The 12,869-nt window shown below is 37.0% G+C and overlaps 1 protein-coding gene across 10 annotated transcripts in view; it reads left to right on the forward strand.

The window, feature by feature from the left end:
• The window catches only part of FUT8 (fucosyltransferase 8), a 308,814-nt gene extending 298,166 nt beyond the window's left edge, over positions 1 to 10,648 (forward strand). For all 10 annotated transcript variants that reach the window (XM_040477408.1, XM_040477410.1, XM_040477412.1 and 7 more), the window contains 2 exons: positions 1,310 to 1,460; positions 9,645 to 10,648. In XM_040477408.1, the coding sequence (XP_040333342.1) occupies positions 1,310 to 1,460; positions 9,645 to 9,962 (469 nt within the window). In that variant the 3' untranslated portion in view covers positions 9,963 to 10,648. The remainder of the gene's footprint in view (positions 1 to 1,309; positions 1,461 to 9,644) is intronic.
• The last annotated feature ends 2,221 nt before the right edge of the window (positions 10,649 to 12,869 follow it).

Below are 12,869 nucleotides of genomic sequence, written 5' to 3' on the forward strand. Positions count from 1 at the left end.
TACTCACACAACATTGTGTGATGCCAAGAAAAGTATAGTCCCGACCTTTGGGGAATACTGTGTGGGAGACAGACATGTAAACTGACTCTTGATGGTTCGGGGTTTATAAATAGGAACTATTACCCTGTCAACAAATATTCATTGATCCTGTTGTATTCCGGATTCTCTTCTAGGTACTGAGAATAATACATTGAACAAAGCAGATGAAATGCCTCATTATAGAGTTTACATTCCACTTAGGGATGATGGAGGTGGGAATGGATACAAGCAGTAAATAAATAGTAAATACATATTATGTCAAATGATAATAAAGGTCATGAAGAAAAGTTAAGCAGGTGAAAGAGATAGAAATTGCCAAAGTCCTCACTAATAAGGCTGTATTTCAGCAGAGATCTAAAGGAAGTAAGGAATAAGACCAGCTGGATATCCGCAGAAGAATGTTTAACAATCACAGCTAATATTTACTGAGCATTTACTACATGTGTGGGACTCCTCTATGCACTTTACATTGCTTAATGTATTTAATTCCTACAAAACTATATAAAGCAGGTACGATTATTAGCCCATTTTCTTGTAAGTCCCAAAGTTTGCAACTTAACTCTGAAGATCTACCCCATGCACTAAGAAAATGTATTCACTCTATACTAGAGTATAATTAAACCTCTTAATTCACAGTAGAATCATTTGAACATATGGTAGGCTTTTTAAAGATATCCTGTTTTAATATTTTTAAGCACATATCCGATCTCAAGACTACCAAAATCTTGCTTAGTTGACATCTACAAGGAATTTGTTTTTATAAATGAATTAAACTAGTTTTCGATTATTTTTGTTGGTAAGATGGTGCTTTGAGGATGGGGGTTAGGGGAGATAAGTATCAATGATCACAAATTCTAAGTCAAAAATTTAAATGAAATTTAATCACGATTTTTATATTCTAAAGGAAAAGTTCAATGGCCAAATGTGAAGGCAGCTTGAAAAACCTCATAGAAGTCACTCATTACAAAGAAAATAAGGAGCCTTCAACTCTTACGAATTTTGATACGTGAGGGGTCATTTTGATACATGTACGTGTATATTATATGATGTGCCAATAACATGTAACATACTCCAGAATGTTTGCTATCCCACTGATGGATTCAGAGATGCGTCATCAACTACTCTATTGAACACCATAATTAAAGCTCTCCTTACTGTTAGAAAAAAGAGCTTTGGTCAAAGGAGTTCTGCCTCCTCCTGATAAGATACTACATCCTGATAGAGTACTGTGATTTCAGTGACTATGTAAAAATTTATTTCTTTTTTACAGGTACCCCACTTACGAATTTATTAGTGATAACTCTATCTCTTGGTCAGCCGGACTACACAATCGATACACAGAAAATTCGCTTCGGGGTGTGATCCTGGATATACACTTTCTCTCCCAGGCAGACTTCCTAGTGTGTACTTTTTCATCCCAGGTAAGTGATAGCAGGGTATTTTTAAGTGGTCAGTATTTTTTGGTCATATTGAGTTCAGGAAGTTCTTGGGTTTGTGTATGTGTGTGTGTTTAAAGTTATCATGACTCAGATGTAATTTTCTTAATATTTGGGAACAATCCCTTTTGTGAAAGAATGGGGAAATTCCATCCCCTTCCCCTGCAAAAAAGTAGCTATTCAAGTACACCGAGTATTTAGTTGCTTGCCAGCAATGGTTGAATACATCTCTGCTGAAGCCGCTACTGGAGTTGTTTAAAGTACTTGGCATGTTCACAGCATTGAACTGAAATAGCAAGTAAGTACACTTACTTAATACTTTCTGATTTTGCATACAGTCAGTATGCAGCCGGAATCCATCCACTTCTACACATCGATGCACTGATACTGAGAGACTGAAATGCCAAGCATTGTGTCTCACTCAATTGCTTTATAGAAAATAAAGAGTAAATGTAATTCTTTTTCAAGTCCTATTACATTTCTACCATGCAAGAAACTATACATTAAATTTAAGCAATACCATATTGTAATCATTCTTTTGAGTTTAATTGTTGCAGATAATTGTATGGTAGTGGCTTGGTGTATTTGTTTTTGTGAGTGGCCCAATCAGCCTTGTATACACAGTGGAATATCAGCATAGAAATATTTATCGTTGGTTTTATTCTGCTCTCTCATTTATGTGCATATTACTGGTTAGTTCATTCAACAAGCTGTTAAATGACTATTTGTGCTCAGAATTATATTAGGTGCAGAGGGGATTTCCAGAGAGATTGAGTATATAGATCTTACCCTGGTCCAGAATCTAGTGAGCAAAATACTCATATGAAATAATTGGAGAATAATTACCAAGAAATATAGATCATGTAAGATAAATGTATGCCTAAAAGCTTAAAAGAAGCAGAGAAAAGAAAATGTGAAAAGGAAGGTCGCATCATTTTCATGGGAATATACTTCAGAGAGTATAAAGAAATGGACAGTTGTTTTTTTTTTTAATTTTGTGACAATGCACATTGTCACAATGGGACAATGATATGATTGTTGGAAAGATACCTGTCTCAGCAAAGACTAGGAGTTCCTTCAGTATGGAATAAGAATACAACCTACCCAGAGACAGCTACCCAGAACAGAAGCCACATAGCAGCAGTCCTCATCAGAACAGAAAATTTCCTTGGCCTTCAAGTTCCCATGAAGGCACCCACTGCTGATGTTTTTTCCTAACTGGGATGAGGATTCCATCTTTGAGAAGCTCCCTTTTCTATTCTCATAGGAGGTAGACAGGAGGAGTTATAATTACTTGGTCTCTCTCAACTGTTACTGAGAATCTGGCTAGGTGCCCACCTGATCAACAGGTGCAAATGACTAGTAACTACCTCTATACACATTTTTGAATGCTTATTGTTTTGAATAAGTGAATCAAGGGTCATTTTTCCCAAGTGGAGCACCTCCTCTGTAGGCCTAGATTTTAGGCCTATCTAAAGTCCAGGGTTTCTCAACCTAGGTACTATTAGCATTATAGTCAGGTACTTTGTTGTGAGGTACTGTCCTGGGCATTGTAAGATACTGAGCAGCGTTCCTGGCCAATAGCACCCCCATCTCAAGTTGTGACAACTGAAAATATCTTCAGATATTGCCAAATATCCCACAGCAGTGGGGAGGACAAAATCGCCTTTATTGAGAATCACTGCTGTGGTCAGAAAGCTGGAAAATGAAATAAATATATACATGTCTGAACATTGAGCAGCCTTACATGTAGGCAGGCACAGAGACTTATAGGGATGTGCTGTATTTTGCTTTCCTTCTTCCAGCTCTTAATAATGCCATTAGGCTCATTCTGGAAAGAAAATCTTTTTTTTCTTTTCAAGGATGTGCTGTAGAATTTTTGATTCATACAACCTCATGATTCTAACTTCAACCCAGAAATCAGAACTTCTCTTACTTGATGATAGTGGAAATCCGTCCAAGCTTGAGGGGCGTATTATTGTTTATACTACTTTGTTCTATTTTGTGAATAATATCAACTTCAGTGTGTTCTCCAGACCTCAGGTTCAGAGAAGTTGTTCATATGAAGAAAGAGTGGTGGGGCGCCTGGGTGGCACAGTTGGTTAAGCGTCCGACTTCAGCCAGGTCACGATCTCGCGGTCCGTGAGTTCGAGCCCCGCGTCAGGCTCTGGGCTGATGGCTCGGAGCCTGGAGCCTGTTTCCGATTCTGTGTCTCCCTCTCTCTCTGCCCCTCCCCTGTTCATGCTCTGTCTCTCTCTGTCCCAAAAATAAATAAACGTTGAAAAAAAAAATTTTTTTTTAAATAAAAAAAATAAAAAAAAAAAGAAAGAGTGGTGTTCAGAGCACTTTTTCTCTCCAAAGGAATGAGATTTGTGCATATACTATATTGTTTCTAAAAACGCTTGACAAGTAAGGGTTCATCCAAAATAACTTTTATTCATTTGAACCAAAGCAAAACTCAAACTAATACCTTGTATCCCAAAATAGACTTGAATATCTCAGAAGTTTTTATGTTAGGGTTCAGAATTAAAAGTTTAACAGTAAAAATACACTTACATGATGAGTAGCAGTTTGCTAAACATGATCACTGCCATCATCACATACCTTTCTTGATGACTATCAGCTGTAGCCTTTGAGATTGGAATAATTCCACATTCACTGATAAATCTTTGGGCTTACTTACACTCCAGCATTTTTTGAAAATATTTTTAGAAAAAAATGGGTTTGGTACGGTTCACTATTTTTACAGTGTGAATGAAATTGGTTGCTTGATTGTAGAAGTTCTCTTGCCATAATCCAAAATTGGAATTGTTTGAAATTGCCCCAGAAATGTCTCATCATAGTCGCCAATGGAGTGTGAGAAAAAGTCACGGATAGTATCAAAATGCCAAGCCATTGACTTCTAGGCAGAGAACAAGATTGAGACAACATGGATTCTGGGATCAGTCTGGGTTTAAATCTAACTTTGACCACTTAGTATATCTGGGTGACATTTGAACAGATTACTTAGAATGTCACTGACCTATTTTTCCCTGCCTGTAAAATAGTAGTAGCACCTACTATATAGAGTTTTGGGGATGATTAAAAGTTATATGTAAAGCACTGAGAAGTACTTAGTGATGTATTAAATACAATGTTAGTAGCTATTGTCATTTATGTAGGGAAAGGTATAGGAATACCTTTACCTGTTAGAGAGACTCTACGGTATTTATTTTAGCAAGCTTTTTTCACATGGCCCCATTTCAGACCATACAGTCTCATGTTTTAGGAGGAGCGAGAAACATGATAGTCAAGGACTCTGTTACTTCTGCTTGTGCTCATGGGCAATGCTTAGGTTCCACCAAATAATCATGTGCATTGAGCGGGTATAACCGTTCTTCATTGAGAAGAGTAGCCAGTAACATTCAACATTTTAATTTCTCTGTGCCAACATGCCACCTCAACTCTATTTTATTTAGCTACTGAAAGAGAACATCACCATATAATATAAATTTTCAGGAACAAAAGCTCTTCATTCCCAAAGGGTAAATGATAAGTAATAGTATTTGCTTTAACAAGTGCAAGTAAAATTATGTACTTGTTGACTTTAGGGAAATTAACCTGCAGATGTTCCTATATATGCCATAGGCATACTAGAAAATGGGAGAAGACTAAAATGTTAACTTCCAAAATGGTGACAAAAGAATAAAATACTGGGAATCAAATCTCAGCCCAGAATAAAATATGAACAACCAACTCTCAAACTTTCCTTGATATTCCAAGAGATTATTAGAAAGTGACAACAAGTTTAATATCTTCTTCATAATGCTTTGACAGTTTTGTCTCCTGTGAACTATCCTTTGAGCACTATTACAGCTTAAGAGAATAGTGAGAAAGAGTTTATGTGTTGACCATGAACGACTGTAAATGACAATGGAAGAATGAAATGTCATGCCCAAAGGAAAAATGCAAGACTTGATTGATGTTTGAGAAACTATAGGCATGACTGTCACGGCACCTTAATCGGGATTCCTTATAAGGCTTTGGACCCATCCCCCTCAGTCTCAGGGCTTCTAAGTTTTCTTGGTTTTATATTCATAAATGGGATCTGGGAATTTTCTCTCCTTAAATGAAAAAAAAAATTTTTTTTAAGCCAATAATATGACTCTATGCTCTAATTTTGTTACTGTTGTTGCACTTAGTTTTCTGAATCCCTTCATCAGAACTGTTTCTCAAAACCAAGTTTGTTCTAAAAGCCTCATAAATTGAAGAAAACAATCCTCAGGATTTAATCTGAAAATTAGAGGCAGTATTAACATTTTCCAAGAACATCAAGTAAGTTTTGAAAGCTGTGCAATCACATTCCAAACTATTCTACCAAATACTGTAATCGTGTTCTGTGTTACTGAAGTTGCCTATACCCAAAGCATCTACTTTGTCACTTATTTTCCTATTTAATAAAACTGTCTTAAATATGAAGCAAAGAAACTGAAGTTGGTGAAATAACAGAAGTTATTATTGTTTATCAGATTTTTGAATCAGTTTTTATTACTCTGTAATCAGATTACAGACATTGTCATAGATGCTCACTTTAAAGTAGGCTTTGGGTCAACAGCATTGTTTAAGAAGCAGTCAACATTTTTCAGTAGTTTCAACCATTAAAATCACCATAGGACAAGTTTACTTTTTTCCCCCCTGTGACACTTCCCTTTTTCACACTTAATACAACATACTCATGGCACTCTCCGTTGTCTGATTCCAAATCCACACATAACACAACTGGCCTCATTACACTTCGAATCAGATGTTGGAAAGCCCAAAGGGAAAAACCATATACTACATTCATTTTATTCTAGACAGATGACTCTGGCATTGAGGTATGGCCCACGAAACAACAGTGGATATTGTTTGTTCTCTCATCAAATAGCAGAACAACATAGTTTGTAGGAAAAGTGCATGGATCTCTCAGCATCACCAAAAGAGACCAGAACTACTTCTAACTTCTCACACTAGGAGATCTCCCAGCCCCATCTATTTTGACAACAAAACAAGATCCCATCTGCTCTGAGAAGGCTTTGGAGTCTCATATAAACTCAGCTGGTTACTCCTCAGGGATAAAATTCAGGTTAATGGACCTTCCTCTCCTTATTTATTTATTTGGTTTAATACAGTTGTATCTGTGTTTTATTCTTTGGCAACATTTTTGCTCTTACCCATTACTGTGTGCTTAGTGGTGTACTAAATGATACACTGATATGAAATAAATGAAATGAAACTTACTACATATGGCCAGCCACTGCTTTGTAAGCCAGAGGGTTTGCATCCATCATGCTACCTGTCTAGTATCAAACTGAGTATTGATATCAACTGAAAGCCTTCATTTACCTGCCACACAATTTGGATTAGTAAAGCCTAGTGATGAAGCCTAGGGTAATTAAATGCAAACATCAACATTATAGTACTCTTTCTAGCCCTTTGCAGTAATTTTCCCGATGGCTAAAATAGAGAAATTTTTTAACTACAAAGAATGTTATATGGGATCTTGGGGATTAAATACCACTCATGGACTTGTATCTTCACTGCTAGGCTAGTATTATGAATGAAGCAGTATTCATTCAACAGCTCTTTCTGAGCTCCTACTATGTGGCAGACACAGTACTAGGTTCTTATCCTAAGACAGTTTAGTGTACAGCTGAGAGCCCAAAAGAACTGTGATTGTGGCTCTACCATTTACTAGCTCCTTCCTCCCCTATCCCTCCCCCCCTTTTTTTTGAAATCTACTTAATATTTCTGGGGCTTGTTTCTTCTGCTGTAAAATATGGATAATAACAGCAACCAACTCATAGGGTTACCATTATTATGAAAAGGATAAAGGTCCCCATATTGGCCCATCTCAGTGTCTGAAATTTCTACCATTCATTTTTCTTTCTTTGAAGAAAATACATGTTATCCATAGGCTGACACAGCAACAACTGTGGATACCAAAATATATATTGATTATTAGGATTATCCCCCAAAGAAAGCAGGTCCCTAAGGGTATAGGACTGAAGGCAGTGTCTTTATGAGACTGAGACACTTAATAGTGGAGAGGAGGAGCTACATCAGGGTTTGTTGCCACACTGACATTGTGGTCCTCCCAAGGGCAGTGCAAGCTCCTGCATTCCTGGCTAGATATAATTGAAGAGTGAGTGGAGGGGCTCGGGGGTGGGGGGTGGTGGGGAACAACTGTCAGGTTTGCCCATGGCTTGCCTTGGCCCTATGTTTTACCATTCTGGTGTTATAATCCAAACATGGAGAACAGGATCTACAAGACAAAATATGCTTAGGAGTTTACAAACATACACAAACTGTCTGAGTTCCAAACTGGAATCTACTACTTAATAATAGTGTAACCTTGGGCAGATTCCTTAACTGAACTTTGACACCTCTAAAATGAGTATGATAGAATTGTATGGGGCTACTTAGAGGATTAAATTAAATAATACCTACAAACAATGTCCGACAGCAAAAACTCAGAAAATATTAGCCTCTATCACTGTTAACTATACTTGGCTATTGTCCGAGCTGCTTTGTTTTAATTAGTTTCTTCCTTCCCAGATGCTCCACTTGATTTTGCTTGCCCTGTGTGGGCCTTTGGCTGACTTTGGCGTTCCCATTCCAAACCTTTTTGACCCTCATTTTGCTATAGTCTCAGTATTCTACTGGTGATCTCAGTTGTACCATGGCATCCCCAATATAAAGTTAGTTTGTTAATGAAGTAGAAACTTACAAGTAAAGTCATTGTCTTCGTTCTATGACTAGTTGAAATTCTAGCACTAGAATTTGGGCAGGTCACTGATTCTCCTTGTATTTTAGTCCATATTTGCAAAATTTTAAATATTGTCTAAACTTAGTTTCATTTGCAAGTTACATATAGCATTTGAAAAGCATCCCTCAAGTTCCTGAAATTCAGATTCTTTAAGAAGTTAAGGTGATGCTTAACCTAATCAGATTTCATTTGCTCATAACAATTAAGGATGAGTGTCTCCACTCACTTTTGATCTCAAAAATACCAGAGTTTTAAAAGACTGTTGGGCAATCCTAAATTGCTCCACTGAGCAGGTCAACAATTACTGTTAGTAGTATCATTTTAAATAAATGCAAAAGTATTGGTATAGAGACAATAAAGCTTAATTAACTGAGACAACTACAACTGGAGATTTAGGGAAAAAAAATTTTTTTTAATATGACTTGAGTTCTCTGTTCACAATGTATAATGGAAGAAGCAAAATGATAGCATTCTCTCTTCTGTCTTCACCTATTTTTAGAGAAGTTCCTGAAACCCATTTGCTCTATAATGAACATATTTTTTAATTGCTTAAAATGCTATCCCCCTATGAAAATAGTTATAGTTCAACTTTATCACCAAGCATCAGATTCAGTGTGTGAATCTCAGATTGTGGAATTTCAGTGGCCATCCAGTGGGCATGGTAGATATTCTCTGGACATAGGAATCTTTTAAGTAGCTTTACATGCATCAGGCAGATACATCTTCACCAAAGATTAGCACATCTTATTTCAGTCCTCGAATGCTTATATCTACTCAGGACACTTAAAACTCTAGAACAGAAATGGCAGATATGTTTTAGCTCACTTGCCAAAGCTAGTTCATTGTCAATAATTACATGAATTTCTTTTGAGAAGAGTTCTGAGATCAAGTCCAAATCTAGCAGAAGAGAGTATGCATTTGATTGAGACTGAATGAAGGGAAGGGAGCAGCAGCGTTTGTGTAAAGTATTTATATTCCTAATCCTCAACTTTAAATTCTTCAAGGACACGAACTATGTCTTACTCATTTTTCTGTAACCAGTGCTCAACACGAGGTGTACTGTGAAGCTCTTAATAAATGTTCATTAAAACTAACTGATTCATCTTCTTAAAGTACGTTGTAGTTTATATTTTGTTCCCAAAGACCATAGCTATAGTAATCTTATATGTTTAAAAAAAAAAAAAGATACACAAAGATGAAGAATGATTTGTACCGTATCTCAGAGCAAATAGAGTAAAAACTTGTGACTAGAATCTACTACTTCCCATCCTCCCGGTCGTAGTCCTGTTCTAGTCTTAGTCTGTTTAGTCAAGGGCCTTCAGTTTGCTATGAAGAAGATCTCATGTATACTAATACATTTTTTTTTTTCATTCTTTCCCAAGGTCTGTCGAGTCGCTTATGAAATCATGCAAACACTTCATCCTGATGCTTCTGCAAACTTCCATTCTTTGGATGACATCTACTATTTTGGGGGCCAAAATGCCCACAACCAGATTGCCATTTATCCTCACCAACCTCGAACTGTAGATGAAATCCCCATGGAACCTGGAGATATCATTGGTGTGGCTGGAAATCATTGGGATGGCTATTCTAAAGGTGTCAACAGGAAACTGGGAAGGACGGGCCTATATCCCTCCTACAAAGTCCGAGAGAAGATAGAAACGGTCAAGTACCCCACATATCCTGAGGCTGAGAAGTAAAGCTTAGATGGAAGAGAAGGACAACTAAACTCAGTTAAAACCATTTGAGCCAAACAGTAGATGAAGAAGGCCCTGACCTTACAACACATGGTGAAATGAGTAGACACCTTCAAGCATCAGGAGCAATTGGGAACTGACAGATGCTTCATTGGTGGAATTACTCTTTAACAAGGGCCACAATGCCCTTAAACTCATGCACAGTCCAATAATGTACTCACATATAACATACAAACAGATTGTTTTCTATTTTGCCCCTTCTTTCAAGATTATGTCCCCATGAGACAAACACTGCCACATTGTGTAATTTAAGTGACACAGACATTTTGTGTGAGACTTCAAACATGGTGCCTATATCTGAAAGACCTTTGTGACCTAATGAGAAGACCCCGAATAGCTCCCTACGTCAGGAGGTTGATCCTTTGCCAGTGGTGCTGTTGTAACCACTGAATTCACTCCAATCAGCAGATTCAGAATGAGAATGGATGTTTTTGTCTGGATTTTTTTTTTTAAGTAATTGCATCAGTTCACCCACCTCATCATTAATAAGTGAAGGATACATCAGAAAATAAAATATTCACACTCCATTAGGAACTTTTGTAAAACAATGCCATGAACAGATCTTTAGTACTCAATGTTTCTGGACATTCTCTTTGATAACAAAAAATAAATTTTAAAAAGGAATTTTGTAGTTTCTAGAATTTTACATCATTGGATGATTTGGTGGTTAAGTTTTAAGTAGGAAAACTATGATAAAAAGAGGAGTTTTATAGTTTTTCTGATTATTATTATTTTTTTTTTTTCTGTTTCTGATTGAGTGACTACTCAGGTCTTAGGTCAAAGAGTCATTAGTCCATTTTAACACTGAAAACTGAATTTAGTTGGTATGCATTACAAAGTTGCTAAGAATACTCTTTGAGAGCTTTTATTTTCTTACTTTGGGCATTGTTTGTTTTAATTGAATTAAATAATCACACTTCTTGCCCCAGAGGAACTGTGACTTCCATTTCCAAAACAAACAATTTCAGTCTTGTTGATAACATTTCTTATTGCCACTCTTTGTGAGTTGAGTCCTGTTGTTTTAGCCAGGAAGCAAGTTGTGCCCTTTCCTATCATGTCCTGCTTTTGAGAATACCAGGAACCTTTGGAGCTGGGAAGCTGTCTCTGTTTCTAAAGTACATATCTCACAATATGTAGAATTATCCAAACAAGGGAGAAAGGAACCAGTGTGAGATCCAAAATGGGCTTGAGATTATCCTTTCCATATACTTCATTTAGTAATTCCATGAGAGAATCACTTCAAAAGACAAGACTTGGATGCCCTCTATGCTTTCTCTCTGAACATCACTCTTCTCCTTGTAGAGTCACTGGCTATTTTCTGCAGCCTGTCTCCTTTAGATGTATGGCAAGAATATTTCATAGCATCTGTTCTACCTTCTGAGAGAAGAATTTGATCCATTAAGAACTAGTAGCAGACCTGGTTGAATACCAGGAATACCAGACAGAAAACTCTATCTTTCACATTCTCACTAAATGAAAATACCTATATGCAAAATGTCCCCACCAAACTTCCCTAAATTCTTTTGACTTCTCTCTGGTCAAGTCTTCCAAAGAGCAAAAACTACCTACCTATAGTGTCAGCATGCAACTTTCAATTTCGTTTTGGTACAAATAAAAGTCATTTGAAATAAAAATCTCCCCCTAAACAGAGATACTTTTGAATATGAGTTGTTTTCTAATTCCCATCTTACTTGTCTTCAGAACGTGAGTCATTAATGATAGTATATGTTACTCTGCTTGTATTTCTCTGCTGAGATTTCCTGTTTTTATTCATGACAAGCAGGCTTTTGCTTTGCTTTAGTGAACATAGTTATACCTGCTTTAAAATTCTGCTAAATCCAACATCTGAATCATCTCACAGTTGGTTTCCATTGTTTGTCTTTTCTCTAGAGAAAGAGTCTTATTTTTCAGGTTCTTCAAATACTGAGTGATTTTAGATTGTGTACAACTGAATGTTTTCAGTGTTTACTCTCTGAGTTCTGTTATATTCCTCTGAAGAGAGTGCTGATTTTGTTTGCATTGGCAGGCATTTAACTTCATTGGCCTCAAACTACATTGTGTTTTAGGCAGCAGCTCAAATCTCATTTCAGTTCTTTTATCATTATCTGAAGTCTGCCCCGCACATGTGTGGTTCAGGGGTCCGCCAGAGATTTGCATGGAGTTTACGCACAGAATTTGAGGTTCATTCTCTTTTCTTTGGTTCTCTTTTTCTGAGATTTCCCCCTCACTTTCTAACAGCTGTGGTTGCTCTGAATCTTTGGTTTTCTCTGATTCTTCAACTGCAGTTTTCAGTCAGCCTAAAAACCATAAAAATGGGAACTCACCTTGTTCCATTTCCTTCTTCTAAGTTTCAACCTGTCTCCAGAATCTGCCTGCTTTTTGTTCATTCTCCAGTGCCTTCAGGTAGTTTTTTATGTCTTGTCAAGTTTATAGTTGTTATCATTTGGAAGTTCTGTTCAATAAGTGCTTAAACTTAACCATACCAGAGGCTAAACTCTGAGGCAGAGACTTAAAATGAAAAAGCACAGTGTGGGAAGAGGGAACATAGTCCTGTGACAGCCTGTTTAGATTCTAGCCTTAATAGCTAAGCAGCCAGTTGCTTCAAGCAGGAAGGAAGATGAAGAACTAACCAAATTATTAAACCTGCAGGTGTGAAGGGCTAATGAATACTGCTGACCACATCTTCCTGAAAAGCTTTTCTGAGCCACTTTTTTGCAAATCATCATGTACATGATGGTGATTCTTCTTTTACACACTGCCATGTTGAGAGGACTAACATTTCCTCACCACTGTTGGACTTTCTCCATAAGGATGTGGTACTTAAAAACTGCATAGTTTTGAATTGAGTGA

This window comes from Herpailurus yagouaroundi, unplaced genomic scaffold (genome assembly GCF_014898765.1).
Source record: "Herpailurus yagouaroundi ecotype Mexico unplaced genomic scaffold, PumYag 141, whole genome shotgun sequence".
Lineage (NCBI taxonomy): Eukaryota > Metazoa > Chordata > Mammalia > Carnivora > Felidae > Herpailurus > Herpailurus yagouaroundi.